The following is a 14188-nucleotide window of genomic DNA, read 5'->3' as shown; positions in this document are numbered from 1 at the left end:
ATATATTAAGTCCCTTATAGCACCTTATATTACTGCTATAATAGCATTTAATTATAATATAATATTATTTAAAAGTTATAAAAACTATTTAATTTAAAAGAGCAGATAATAGTTTAATTTATTATTAACCTAAATTTATAAGGATTTCCTTTGTAATAGTATTTTATAGAAGAAATAGCTAATTCTCTACTTATTAACTATAATATATTACCTATTAGTAAGTAATAAGCTTATAACTTTATTAAGTAATAACTAAAGCTAAAGATATATATCTTTTAGAGATATAACTATTAAAAAGCTAAATATAAAAATCTTACTATTATTTATAGCTAGTTTTAGCTTATTAAGAATATAATTATAAAGTATAATATTTAATTAGGTAATATTTAGAACTTTAATAAGATTAGCTTTATAATAGGCCTAATATAGTCTAGGATAGTTATTATAGGCTTAAAAAGGTAAAAAAGGCTAAAATTAATATAGCTAGGAAACTATAAATAGATTATTATAATTCTAATAATAAATACTAAAGGTTAATTAATCTTACTATTTATTATTAGTTTAAGCTAATATTATTTTATAAATTAATATTAAAAAAGTAACCTCTTTAGTAATTAAGTTATTATAATAAGCTAAAATAAATAGATAAATAATAAGCTAAGTCTTAAGTAGCTAAAATACTTTAATTAATTAATAGTTAAGTAATTAATTAGTCTTTATTATCTTTTAATCCTTAATAATTATAAAAGTTATTACTTTATTAACTTTAAAAGATACTATTAAGATTATAAGATTATTATACTTTATATACCTATTTATATATCCTATTTACTTTAGCCTTTTAATATTAGGTATTTTTTAATATTAAAGAATACTTATAGTTAAGAAATAGAGTATTTAATTAGATATTTTATAATTTATATTTTTAAGATTAAGTTCTTTTTAGCTTTTTATATTACTTTTTAAGTTATTTTTATAGAAAATAATATTTAAAAAGCTTTTAGAGGAGCTAAGCTTTATCCTCTTAACCTAGAAACTATTATCTTAAAGCTTAATATATAGCTATAGACTCTAATACCTCCTAAGGAGATAAGCTAACTATCTAGCCTATAGGTTTTAAAGACCCTAAAGATAGTAAGAGAGGCTTAATTTTAATTTAAATACTTAACTAAATAAATTATTATATATAAGAGTAGCTCTTTAAAGTTAATAATTAAGGCTATTTAATTAAATATTAAAGTAATATTAATAGTTATATATAAGGTTATTTTATTAAGAGATTAAGTTTAAAATCTTAAAGAGGTAAATAGTATATTAAGTTAATACTAAAAGGTAAAAAGGATAAAACTATAGAAAGGAGAGATAATAATAATATAAAAAGTATTATAAGTAATTAATTAAATAGATATTAATATATAAGTAATAGCTAAATTATTAAAAAGTAATAGTTAAGGAAGATTAATTAGACTAGGTATTTAATATTATAATATATATAATAAGACTAGATATAATATAAGAACCTATTAAGAGGCTCTAGAGGTATTTAGGGAAGAGTATAATAAGTAGTTTTAATTAATTAAATAGATTATAAGAATTTTATTATCTAGATAATAAAGAAGGTTAAGAATTTTAATTTACTTACTTATTTAGTCTACTTGCTTATTAACTATATTATATTTATTTAATACTAATTAATATATTTAGCTTATTAGCTATTAATAAAATATCTTTATTTAAATATATTTTATTTACTTTATTTATTATTAAAGAATATAATACTTTATTACTATTTAATTATATACCTTATAACTCTATAAATATAAATTAATATAAATTAGTTTACTTATTTAAAAACCTAACTATTATAGAAAAGTAAGGGTATTTACTTAATAAGTATAATAACTTATTAAGTTATAATAGCTTTTTACTAAATTAATAACTAAATTAAAAAATATAATATTAATAAGTATAAAGAGTATTAATAGTTCTCTTTTTAAAGTTATTTTAAGATAATAATCCTTAAAACCTATAGTAAAGAGTATAATAAAAGCCTAATATATAGTATTAAGATACTCTTAGGATTTAACTTTAAAGAATATATAGGCATTAAGTAATAGATAAAAGAGTAATATAATACTCTATAGTATTAGTATCTATTAACTTATAGTTATTAATGCAGTTTTATAGTAGTAACCTATATATATACTCTAATAGGTAATAGCTAAAAGAGTAGCGTTAACGAAATATAGAATAGCTACCTATATGCTATAGTAAAATGAGTATAACTATATGAAATCTCTATTATATATATTAGAATCTCTAAGATAATTAGCTACAACTGCTATTACAATAACGCGACAAATTAAAGAGACATACCTATTGTCTTCTGTTAGCTAAGGTTTAAATAACAAGTTGGTTTTAGTACTATCCAAGTATGGTGATAGGTAAAGCGATATTGAACCTAATCCTTTTTGTTATACTGAGAAGAAGGAATAGGTTCAAGATGAGGCTAACAAGAAGCTGAACAGTTTCGATGATTAACAATCTGGATTAACTGTCAATTCCGAGTGTCAAAGCCGATTAGAGTATAACTGAGCGTACCATGGGGGATTTGCAATAGATGGGGCGTTTTCTATGTCTATTTCGGGACTGGTCTGTTGCCTCCACGGTTCTGACATTGAACATATACTGAAAGCTGATGCGACGGGGCCCAAAGTACCAGCAATCATAGGGAATCCCGTCGACAGAAACCACCAGTGTCTAGGGGGACTATGTGTCAGATACAACATGCAATTTTACCATAGCGACAAATCTCAAGACCTATTCGGAATCACTTACCCCTTTTGATTGGAAGAATTTTCAAAATCTGTCTTTTTGAAATACTCAGTCTCGTTGACAACTCCAGTGTGATTGCCATCTGAAAGCTGGTTATGGCTCTCTTCGTCGTAAGAAGCCATGGAGCTATGCTATAAATGAGGTAGAATAGTGCAAGTAATGGGGAAAGTCGCAAGCCTCATATTATCTTTATGACAGTTAGGTTCCTAAATAGGTAAACTAGTCTGTACTGGTTTATATTTATAGAGATATAAAGTGTATAGACTAAGCAGTAGCAAAGTATTACATTTCTTAATAGTAAATAGAGCAGGTAAGGCGTATTTAGGTAAAGATATCTTATTAATAGCTAGTAAGCTAAGTTCTATCTAATGCTAAGAGAGTATATATATACTTAATGGTATGCATATTGAATGGAGTCGGTTTGACTTTATTTATTATATCAGTCGAATGGCATGTATTCGACTTCTATAGGGTAGGTAGCTACTTATTGGTGGGAAAAGTGGAGGTATCCACTTAGTGGGCGTGACGACTTGTTAGGTCGTAACAATCTTACCATGTATTCACATCGCGAGATCTAGCTGCAGTACACCAACCGTCCTGAATAAGCCAGCAAATAATACGCAGTTGAGATAGTATCGTATCAGGCCGGCATGTCAGATCATGTGTATAGGGTACGTACTGCAACATAAGCCAAAGCTTGTTTCGATCCAAGCCCAACTCTATCATGATGATTCTGAGAGCGAACAGTCTAGATTCACCATGCCACTTCCGTTCACAGACGGAACCCCTCATTTTTTGCAAGATACAAGGCGGGAGTCGATCTGCCACTGATGAGGTTTCACCACTCGGTGATTGGTGCTATTGTTACAATGTCAGTTTTCTGACTGGCCTGTAGCTAAGCCACCATAAGCAAACCTCGCCCAAAGGGAAGAGGACATAGTGGTGTCGTAATACGTTCTTCGGTCAAGACTGTGACTTTCATTGTGTCATGCTACTTGGGTTTAAGTTGGTTCACATTGTTCGTATATCACAATGAATTAGAGTTGACACACTATTAAGAATCCTCCAACAATCCGTCCCCCTTCCCCGCATTGAACCACACCTCACTCCAAGGATTGTATAACTCCAAAGCCACTATACGCATCTCCCAGCCCTAGCCCCTCTGGAACAATGGGTATTCGTTCTTCATATTACTTGACAACCGTTGTGGTAAATTAAACACTGACTGTCTCGCCAGTCTGGTTTTCAAGGCTTCGGTCGTAGCCACGTGCTCGAGGGTCAGGCCTTGGTAGCGTAGAGTATCAGCCTATCGATCCACCTTCTTAGAATGTAAGGTATAATACTTACTTGACGAGCTTTTCCGCGTGCTGCTGAATGTCGCGTTTGGTCTCATCCAGCTTAATATAAGTGTGGAAAACATAGACACCCTGAGATATACGGTGTCAGCGCTTCTACTTCTATATGATACAAGGGCAAAAGGGAAGAAATGACTCACAAGGATTCCACTCAAAAGATGGAGGAACCATGCGATGAACGAAAAGGAGAGCACCGTTCTCCAAGAGGCATAACCCGCGCTGTTAATAGCGACAGTTCTAGTAGGCCTATCAGTCCAGTAGCGACCCCAATAGTAACCCTAATAGTTATAGTACTAACATGTAGTGCAAGTGTATGTGCCTGTCTTCTGTGAATCGTTAAATTATGCATGATTAGTAAAGAGTATTCGTTGAAGTTTAGTCGAGGGTGTATGATACTGTCTAAAGTAAGCAATATGCTATAAGCTATATCATAAATATTATAAAGTTAAAGGGGAAGCTTAAGAATAAGCTCTTAAATAGCGCATAGAATATAATAGAGTATATAATGCCTAGGTATGCGATAATAATAATATAAATGATCCTTCTATCTATACTATCGCCTATAATACCGATGAGATAAGTGAGGCGAGAGAGAATGCCCAGAACAATTATAGCAGAGGCAAGCTCCGAAAGGCGGAGGATGACGGAAATGAATTTATGCGCGACTCCAGATTCAGCCATATTGAAATAGATTAGAGACGTTCGATTGTATGATTGTAATTTGGTTGATAGATTCTGCGGTGGTTATATGACATTTAGAGACGGAAGTGTTTCGCGTTTAAATGAGACATCCTCATCGTTCAGCCGCACACTTCTGCACCTAAATACTTTAATGCAAGTCATCATGATGCAATCCTGTAAACTCATCCAGCTGTTGTGATTGAGATGTTATAAGTCACGGTTATGTGGCATCAAACCGTGAGACCCTCTAATGCGCAACCAGATTCTTTGCCCGATCATACCACTGCATATCAGCTTGATCTTGGTGGGAATCTAGATTGGTCGTTTGATGTGCTGAAGAGCGCCACCGAAACCACGCAAAGTCATGGCATTGGAACGGAGAGGTCTAGATTTGAGTAATAATCATACCGTTACTGCCACTCATAGACATGTGAAACGAGACAATATTACGGTAGAGCCAATTGCCATGTTGCCCTGGTATGTGCCAGCGCGTTAATCACATTTTCTTGGACATGGCGGTGGGTGTGGTGTGCAGAATATCATTTTAAGTTGTTAACGTCCTCCCTATTCACTAGCTATTTCAGGCTTAAACTAATGCACAGAGACACATGCAAGTTATATGTACCTGGGAACAGGAATTTGACATGAACGCCTCACATAGCGTTGGTCGGGATCTTCCGATAGTGCAACCATGGCGTGATAGATTAAGTTGAACTTTATTCTGACCTGGTGCTGAAGTGACTAACGAATCACATGGATCTCCCATTGGTTCTCTAGTGACATCAAGCAGTACCGTTTCCTGATCGTAAAACGCTCGACTTACACAAGGGACACGTGAAATGTCGGCCTTGGAACCAGCGGTCGATACACTTTTGATGGTAGACATGCTCACAGTTCAATCGACGGACAGTATCCGAATTCTCAAAGACTTCAAGACAGATGGCACTAGACACAGATTCAGATCGTGAAGCGTACCATAAAGAATAGCCAACAACATACCAAAGTTCTAAAGAGCCCAATGCATGTGACTCTAGATCCGGATTTGACTTGGATGATGCGGGGAATTCGTATTTCTCAGCTGGACTTGTAGAATTGAAGGTTTGCAAAGTCACTATGCCACCCGGCGCGACCTGCCACCTCCCAGCGCCACTTCTCGTACTAGTATGTTTTCTCTGACATTTAAAATAGCTTGCCGATTATCAGTAAAGAGAATGTGTCGATATGGCACCGGAGAACTTACGAGACAAGTGCCACCAGGGCAACTGAGACAAACCAGACTGCAACGAGACCTGCTATGATATATCCAACCCCTGTTCCAAAGTGTGCTTCATCTGCGTTCGATGAACTTATGCCTTGAGTTTCGTCCATCTGCGCTGCCAAAAAGTTTGATATGTGATGATTTAGTCCGAGTTATTTGGATGTTGTCAAGCATGAACAAATATCTACATGGTAAAAGTTGTATTATTGCAAGGTTGGTACAAGCAAGTTAAATACAGATCGGCCATAACGTCAAGACATGTAGCCACCATGTTCATTGCGAAGAAAAATTCATTGCGAGCTGAAGTTTACTCTAATTGACAAATTTTGAAAGACTCAGTATTGACATCAAAAGTACGCCTTACAACCATGATTTACTGTACGCGCAACCCGATAGTAGAGTCATCCACTATGTCACTGTAACGAGGAGGGGAACTCTCGTTGAGGATAGGGATGGATGGATTCGTGGTGTTGTCCACGATACTCAGTCCATCGGGTGGTCTAGACTTGTCATCGACAAGGTGGCGCGCAACCATCGCTTTAACAAAACGGCGAGGTGGCTTTTCGCTGGGTAAAGGCAGAGCATCAGGACACCCACAGACCTTGGGGTAGCTGACGGGTTGGAAGGGGTCATGCGAGTAGGATGGAAGAGTCATGTTGGCCTGATTCGATCGACAGTTTAGGATAGTGATGGGTAAGCTGATGGCAGTATCCCGATAGATACGCCTCCTTCCCGATGGATCACTGAGATCAGGTTGGGTGACATGAAGAACGATCTATCGGTCATCGTCAGTACGACGCTATGAGGAAGGGATGTGCTTATACTCGCCCTAAGACTGTGTTTGACCACGATATTCTTCCATGTACATTTTGGATGTAGTCTCAAATCTTCTCTCCTCGACATGATTGTACATGTGGGGACTTGTGCAACGGCTTCGATCTCTACCATGTCCATCAGGGTCATTGAACACTCATCTGAATTGTCCAAGTCATCCTCTACTGTCTTGGTAACGGTGCTAGTCGAGGCTGCGGTCCCAGATGATTTGACACTGTCATGTCTCGGAGCTGTGTCTCCGTCGTCATGTATTGGTCCGGATTTGGCTTCAGCCTCGTGAACAGATACTTGGCCTGCGGATGTCCAGGACGGAATAATTGCCCTTCCAGCTGTACTATTCAGAAGGAGGACGGAACGAGTGAGGCCTTTCCTATTGATCTTGTTTTCCCTGAACCAGTATTCTATCGACTCATTTATCAGAAAGTCGAAACCGTATAGCGTGGTGTTGTCCAGTGGACCCAACTTCATAGCAATGCTGATCTGACTGCCGATAGGGAAGCTCCTCCCAGAAACGACGATGTCGTACTGTAACCAATCGTGGGAATGGCGATGGAAAGGTATTTGTTGTACCATTTCGAGAGATAGTGGATCAGGGCTCCTGACAAATGTAACTTCTTTCTTTGCACGAACATTGTTATGAAATAAACCAGGGCGAGCTGTTGTCGCAAGTAGCATCCATTTTACAGCTGCATGAGGAACCTGAGTTGTCTCCAGCTGTTGATGTGTGATCGGAAACACAAAGTCATACTCGTAAACTCCTGGATAGAAAATCTTATGACTCTCTGTTTCATCTGTAAAAGATATCGTGGAATCCGTACTCGGGCGCCGTATCTCGGAGCAGTTAAATGCAAATTGCCCTTTGTTGTCTATATCCTGGGGAGGAAACGGCTCTGCCGTTGCCAAGATCTTTGTTTGATTCACGGGAGAAAAGACGGCATTAGGATTTGGTACATTCTGGATCCAGTATCTGCACTGGAAACCATAATCGTCTTGATCTTGATTTTTGGTAGCGTCGAAAAGGATTGATGTTTGCTTTTGTACATCACTCTCTTCACGGAAATCCGGTCCAGCTTGTCCCTCCCACTCGATACATGTATGTCCTAGCAACTTGATCTGTATTGATTTGATTTTGGTTCTCTTGATCAGGATCAGGCGAAGCGTTCCTCGCAGCAGAGTGATGCCATCCTGGCCTTGGGGGCGGTCATGGCACCAGCAGCCAGAGCCCGGAAGGAAGATGCTGGGTTCCACAAGATGAATAGAGCAGCTTGCACCACTACCGACAAGAGTAGACATGAAGGGCAATAGATATTAATTAGTAGACATAATAAACACGATATTATTTTAACAGAGTATGTTAATCAATAAAGATGTGGATACATTATGTAGAGAAATGTTAATCAGTCACAATATCAAGTTGCTCTGCTTTTTAATTCCTTCCAATATTGATTGTTCTACGTGGCCAGAGGATTCAAGATGTCTCCTGCCTTGTACCGTGTATGTATATACGTTGGTCACTTGAGACAACCGCAAGATTTACATTCGATACGACCAGTTCCAGTCTAGACTAGTTCCTGTTCATATCGCTTAACTATCATATGTCTTGTGCCGCGTAACGTTCTCGATCCGGCATGGTATCAGATATCTTGACCACAGGATCATAAAGATTGAAGTCATATCTCTTGAGACTGTATGGACCCCAGTGATTTCGAAAACAGGCTTTATGTTACGACGTGACCAATTGCTTGACCAAGCATGTTTTCTTGATCTATATCCCTTCAGGTCTGGACTTTGGAGTCGAGATTGTGGCCCATGGTGTTGCCACTTTTGCTAAGCGAGCTGCATACCTAACTTAGTAGTTCCCACTACCAGTTCAGATGGACAGGGACCTGATTTTGGGACCTGAATCACAAGGATCATCCGAGACGGGAAAAAAGTACACGTTCCAAAGTTTAATTTAGTCATGTATGATAACCCCCTCCACGAAAGCAGAGGTTGCTCGAGCCACATGATGAATCATTACAGTGGTGTAGGGGGATACGTGAATTGGTACCGACAGCCCTGTTTTACCATCCTAAGGATCTTTATCAATCATCACGCCATGTCTTACTTCCGCTGTCATACGCACACCCTCACACAACTGGCTTTGGGCCGTGTTGTCGTTGTAGAATTCCCCGTGGCTCCATGGCCGTTTCTGTGTTTGACGCCTCCACTGTGACATACCAGATAAGCGTGTGTGGTTAGTCTGGAAATAAGACCTGGCAATTAGGTTTACAGCAATAGCCGATGCGCATGTTAGCTTCCCCGCCATTCTTCTCATTTGTACCTGATTATGGTGCGAAGCTATTCATATCAGGCATTAGTCATATGCATTAGCGTTGCAGACCACAGCTGAAGTGGTGACCTTTTGCAGCTAGTGACAGAAGGGCGACTGAAACAACAACAATCACAATCATCAGAACATATTCTAACAATCGTAAATATTTACTACACATGCGGGTGTAATTTAAATCGATCTTCATCCTGTGCACTTGTGATGTTGTAAAATGGCGTGAAGGCATTGACGTTGCATGTCTTTCGACTATTATCAGGCTGACACGGCTACAGCTAGAAAATAGTCAGCTGTACTCGCCAGGACACTATGGGTGATTCATGTGTGGGTTTGCTATAAGTTCCGGTCTTTAAATAGGCCCAGACTGCCTTCCCATGATGCTGTTAGCTTTTTCCACCATCTTAGTTTTTACTGTCCTATCATCCACTATCAAACTGTCAGAGTAAAGTCTATCTATCCATCATCACGTATCAACAAAATGGCCGCAAGGGAACTCATAGTCGTTTTTCTGAATCACACGAACGAGGAGCTGAACATCGAGCCTGAATCCCCAAGTCTAGATCATGGCGACTGGATGGAAACTTCCGAAGCCCGGCCGCCACAAGAGATACGAGCAGGCGAAAGTGGCATGCTGCGATGCAAGTCTAGCCGCATGTACGGTGCCATCAACGGATCTGTTTCTTACCGAGTGGTTGGTGTGGAGATGAACAACAAGGTGACCATCTCGTGGAGTATACCCCATGTTGGGCCAAACAAATATGACTGGTCTTGCCCACAAGATCTTTTCAATATTAAGGTTTTCGGTGGGCGGGGAAATCAAGCTGTTGCTGTGTTTGTACTTGGTGAGTTGGATACCATATTCAGTAATTCCCCTCACTCTAACAATCACTGCAGAACCCGTCAAAGACACGGATGCAAAGTTGGATGATGGTGTGTTTGGTGCCATACATTGAGTGAACCGAGGGTCTGGAACACGGTTATACTGTCAACAGCTATCAGATTTAGCAACTTTTTCATGCAATTCAGGTACCTGAATAAATTATCATAGGAAAATATTTTCTAAACTCTTAAACCTCGTTCGTCACAACTGCTATGGACATAAGTAGTCACATTCATCAAGCTCCTTGACTTACACGGTAACGAGGTCAAAGATTCGAAACGATGGATTTAGCTATTCTGTTCCGTAAAGACCAATGATTTTACCGCTATGCAATTTCAAGTTTAGCAAAGTCCGCAAATAGGTAGCACGCAACGAATATATGATATCTCAGTTTTCTATGGTGATGCAATCGCAATCTTGAGGGTATTCATGAAACACCAAACATCATTTCATTACTACGAAATAAAAGACTGAAACGTTGCCAGAACTGCGGATTACGTCGTACATGACAATGAAGAAACAAATTGAGACCCAGTAAAACTCTCTCGTCAAACCGTGCCCTCCCGATATGGTTGCTTCATACCGCACTGGCGACAAAATCTATCTGCTTCTTGGCAAGTCTGGCCGCACTGAGTATAGTATTAAACCCTCGAATCTGGAGTTTGGCGTGGCACTGGAGACTTTTAAGGTCTCTCGTTAATAAACTGAGGTACTAGTGAGTATTCTAGTGCTAGCTAATATTCCTATATTAACTGCCTAGTAGATTTATAAAGTCCTATATCTTAAGGCTAAGGTTATATTACTGGATAAGCGGTATTATACTGCTGCTGTAGTTAAAATGGCATTATAGTAGTATTCTATTAAGCAGATTGCTCCTATAGTCTAGCCTTCTTTATTACTTTATCGATAGCATACTATACGTATAGTTCTTATTATTTATCTTAGTATTTTTAGAGCTTAACCTCTCTTTATATCTCTTAATTACGCTTAGTAGCTAAGATTCCTTACTTCTAAACTTTGCGCTTAGTAGCTGCTTTAGATGCGCTAATAATAATAGCAGCGCTAAGAATTGGTCTTTATTGATGTCTGAACATTTTAGAATGATAGTTTGATTATGTGTTAGGTAAAAGATAAAGTCTTTGGTCTCGTAAATTGTTTAATCTGATCTCACAGGATGTCGTGTAAATCCTTTAATGGATGAGAGGAGTACCATGAGGTATTTCAGTTTGTAAGGAGATTGATCACTGCTACAAATCATACGATCTTTAAGCTCGTTCTCTAAATCAACGGTCACCGTGGCTTATCGAGGAGTGTCACTGTCTCGGCAAAGGTGATTGACGCTAAAGAAGGTCATAAACCGCCGTGCCAAGTCGGGAGGTGTCAATCAGCGCTGTTCCATATGGTAGGCTCGGGGAGTACAATCCGGAGCCGTATCTAGGTCGCGTCAAAGTGATAAAATTTGGCTTTTTCCTTTTACGCCACATTCATCTTATCATAACATCAGATAGAATGTGTGGACCAACGTTTAATGGGACAGTATTGCCCAGGCTTATGTCTGTTTACCCACGGCTGTTCTGACACATGAACTAAATTCGATTTGAGTTTCGCGCCAGTGCTAACCTAAAAGTGACAAGATACACTAGCACATGCAATGACGGAGTGGTTCGACGAAACACAACTTGCGTACAACTATACCTAGTCGAAGGAATCGTGGTCATGCCAGTGTGGTGTCAGCTCTGGCAACACCATCACTTTGCCCTGTGGTCGTTACAGTACGACTGTGTCGCTTGGACCCAGCTGGCGCTATCTAGATCAGCCACACTGCATTAAGATTTGAGTATACGAAAGCACATGTTAATGAAGCTACTTTGGACATTTTGTCGCACGTGACTGATCAACTGTTGCAAGATAACGAAGTTGGCATGGACGCGGAGGAGGAGGACACCATCTACTATCCAAACTCCAAACCCGACTATCTAAGACTCCGTTATTATTTAGATATTTATAAAATGTTTCTTGCTCCTATAACTATATACTCTAGTTTGGGGAGGATATCTAATTATTCTTCCTCATTCTATGCTGGCTTAGCGTAAGGCTGATTGAAGATGTAGAGTACTGCAAGCATATATACCTGAAGTAGTTAGCACAAGATTTTACAATCACAGCTGAGATCTCAATTAAAGACAGGTCCGAAATTCAGGCTTCTTTGCGACTCTCATGATCTCTTCTATGTCTGACACATGATCAATACGATCAGCATTGGAAAAAAGGACAACCTATATAGTCAACACTGCTCAAGACATCGGGTTCGTAAATCTCACTGTGGCCATGGAGTCCTGGCTTGATGGGGAATACCCTTCGTTGATGGCGAATTGAAGGCTGTGAACGACACCGACGCTGTGTAGAAACTCTGCATAGAGCTGCGCGATTCTATTTCTTCCTGTCTTCTGTTAGATCTTACAGAATAGTCCACGAGTTTGTTTAAAGAGTCGCAGATATACCTGGTCCGTAGACACCCTTGAGTACAAGGTCAAAGCTCCAATCATTCAAGTTCTTATTCCAGCGCTTCAAAAGTTTTACTTTATCCATGATAGATAGGAAATAAGCCTTGACTTCTTCGTGGCCGATCATGCACATGACACGATCTAGGGGTTCGTTTTGCTGGTTCTCTTCTCGCTTTCGTCGAAACCATTCAATCTGTGAGGGCGACTTATCGGCAATTGATTCGAAGTCTTCCTCTTCCAATAGAAGAGAATCGTCCTCTGTCCATTTCAATTCGTTTTCTTCGTCCTTCTCACTGTTGTCCTTCTTATCGCTGTCATCCTCGTTCTCGTGTTTTTCTTTCTCCTCGAAATTATGAGATAAAGGAGTCTTTGGGGTGTCCCCAGTGGAGACAGAGCCAGTTTCCGGAGTTCGATCTGGAGAGCTTTCCGCATCTGGACACTGGTTCGGTGGATCATCCTGTTCAGGTGACGCGCTTGGGTGGTCGGCTTCACTCATGGTCATAATGTTGGTCGGGTGGTTGATTGAGGGTTGCAGGACGAAGAATTTGCTTCTGTGTATACGGTTCAGCAGAATCTTCTTTAACAATCACCCACATGATAGAGTTCTATGCTAGGCAACTACTCGGCGAATGTACACTCTTGCTGGGAAAGTATATAGTTATTGAGAAAACTTTGATATAAATATAATTCAAGGCAACGAGGACAATTTACTATGATTCGCTATCACATCATCAACGAAAGTTCGTCCTTGGCGTGATAGCCTCGGCTGGATGTGGCATGATCTTATTAGTGGTTTTGAGCCTCAAGAGCTGGATAACGCATCGCTGTCTAAACCTTTCATGCGGCTGAGACGGGAACACCGAAATATTTCACCTTGTAGCGCTTCCGAGAGGCTCAGCTAGACACCCCCAGGATGATTAGACGTCAAGCATGAAGTTTCATATCTCGGATTTAACCCGTTTCCTTGAAATAGAATTGTTCTTGAAGAATTTCGCTCATGTCATGTCCTTGACATCATTCACAGGCATTCAATCGCCAGTCTACGCATTTGGAGACCCTCATATTTTGTAACACTTCCTCGCTAACGTCAATGCAGTAATATTTATCGTCAACGTCCGATGACTGGTGGGTTTGATATGGGTGCTGTTGGGCCCTTGTCTGGTGTCCTTGGTTATAATAGACATGCATGCCTAGCAGTGCTGTAGTAGCTATGGTGCTTGCAAGTTCTTGCAGTGGCTTACTTCAGCACAGCAGCCTACAGTAGAATTACAGAATTGCGAGGATGTCTATTCCGTTCTTCTTTCTTTTTGAGAATTTCATCTTAACATGTCTTTGTGACTGGAGTTAGTATAGGCCTTGACCAGAATATTCCTTACGCCTTCGTCTGCTTCTTAACGGAAATGGCGGAATAAGGCCAGCTAGCTTCAGGGGTCTTCAGGGTTTATCGAGTCTTGGCTCAATAGCGCGATGAACTATCTAGTTCCGGAACGCTCTGTGGCTCCACCGAGGTCC

General features: G+C 39.2%; 5 protein-coding genes across 5 annotated transcripts, besides 16 other annotated features; 1 reads left to right on the top strand and 4 right to left on the bottom strand.

The window, feature by feature from the left end:
- The first annotated feature begins 36 nt into the window (after positions 1-36).
- Positions 37-99: a repeat region.
- Positions 100-340: 241 nt separating this feature from the next.
- Positions 341-389: a repeat region.
- Positions 390-533: 144 nt separating this feature from the next.
- Positions 534-712: a microsatellite.
- A 21-nt stretch (positions 713-733) lies between these two features.
- Positions 734-810: a repeat region.
- Positions 811-894: 84 nt separating this feature from the next.
- Positions 895-996: a repeat region.
- Positions 997-1145: 149 nt separating this feature from the next.
- Positions 1146-1190: a repeat region.
- A 30-nt stretch (positions 1191-1220) lies between these two features.
- Positions 1221-1276: a repeat region.
- Positions 1277-1362: 86 nt separating this feature from the next.
- Positions 1363-1441: a repeat region.
- Positions 1442-1472: 31 nt separating this feature from the next.
- Positions 1473-1499: a repeat region.
- A 55-nt stretch (positions 1500-1554) lies between these two features.
- Positions 1555-1603: a repeat region.
- Positions 1567-1615: a repeat region.
- Positions 1616-1629: 14 nt separating this feature from the next.
- Positions 1630-1801: a repeat region.
- FPSE_08355 (uncharacterized protein) lies at positions 1682-2957 on the bottom strand (the record flags this gene model as incomplete). Its single annotated transcript, XM_009261473.1, has 5 exons — positions 1682-1687; positions 1803-1812; positions 2377-2393; positions 2602-2695; positions 2839-2957. 5 exons carry the CDS (start codon positions 2955-2957, stop codon positions 1682-1684), a joined length of 246 nt encoding a protein of 81 aa, XP_009259748.1.
- Positions 1813-1854: a repeat region.
- Positions 1887-1966: a repeat region.
- Positions 1929-1973: a repeat region.
- A 68-nt stretch (positions 2958-3025) lies between the features above and the next one.
- Positions 3026-3227: a mobile genetic element.
- A 446-nt stretch (positions 3228-3673) lies between these two features.
- FPSE_08356 (uncharacterized protein) lies at positions 3674-4871 on the bottom strand (the record flags this gene model as incomplete). Its single annotated transcript, XM_009261474.1, has 7 exons — positions 3674-3693; positions 3751-3826; positions 4062-4119; positions 4183-4262; positions 4331-4436; positions 4489-4516; positions 4760-4871. 7 exons carry the CDS (start codon positions 4869-4871, stop codon positions 3674-3676), a joined length of 480 nt encoding a protein of 159 aa, XP_009259749.1.
- Positions 4872-5620: 749 nt separating this feature from the next.
- On the bottom strand, positions 5621-8256 carry FPSE_08357 (uncharacterized protein; the record flags this gene model as incomplete). Its single annotated transcript, XM_009261475.1, has 6 exons — positions 5621-5644; positions 5695-5740; positions 5871-6043; positions 6112-6133; positions 6507-6904; positions 7075-8256. The coding sequence occupies 6 exons, from the start codon at positions 8254-8256 to the stop codon at positions 5621-5623; spliced, it is 1845 nt and encodes a 614-aa protein (XP_009259750.1).
- Positions 8257-9770: 1514 nt separating this feature from the next.
- On the top strand, positions 9771-10245 carry FPSE_08358 (uncharacterized protein; the record flags this gene model as incomplete). Its single annotated transcript, XM_009261476.1, has 2 exons — positions 9771-10134; positions 10187-10245. 2 exons carry the CDS (start codon positions 9771-9773, stop codon positions 10243-10245), a joined length of 423 nt encoding a protein of 140 aa, XP_009259751.1.
- A 2001-nt stretch (positions 10246-12246) lies between these two features.
- On the bottom strand, positions 12247-13178 carry FPSE_08359 (uncharacterized protein; the record flags this gene model as incomplete). Its single annotated transcript, XM_009261477.1, has 3 exons — positions 12247-12303; positions 12494-12612; positions 12674-13178. 3 exons carry the CDS (start codon positions 13176-13178, stop codon positions 12247-12249), a joined length of 681 nt encoding a protein of 226 aa, XP_009259752.1.
- Between the last annotated feature and the right edge of the window lie 1010 nt (positions 13179-14188).

The sequence above is a fragment of the Fusarium pseudograminearum genome, chromosome 2 (genome assembly GCF_000303195.2).
Source record: "Fusarium pseudograminearum CS3096 chromosome 2, whole genome shotgun sequence".
Taxonomy (NCBI): domain Eukaryota; kingdom Fungi; phylum Ascomycota; class Sordariomycetes; order Hypocreales; family Nectriaceae; genus Fusarium; species Fusarium pseudograminearum.
The sequence above is the reverse complement of the archived record's forward strand: the minus strand, read 5'-3'. Positions and strand labels throughout refer to the sequence as shown.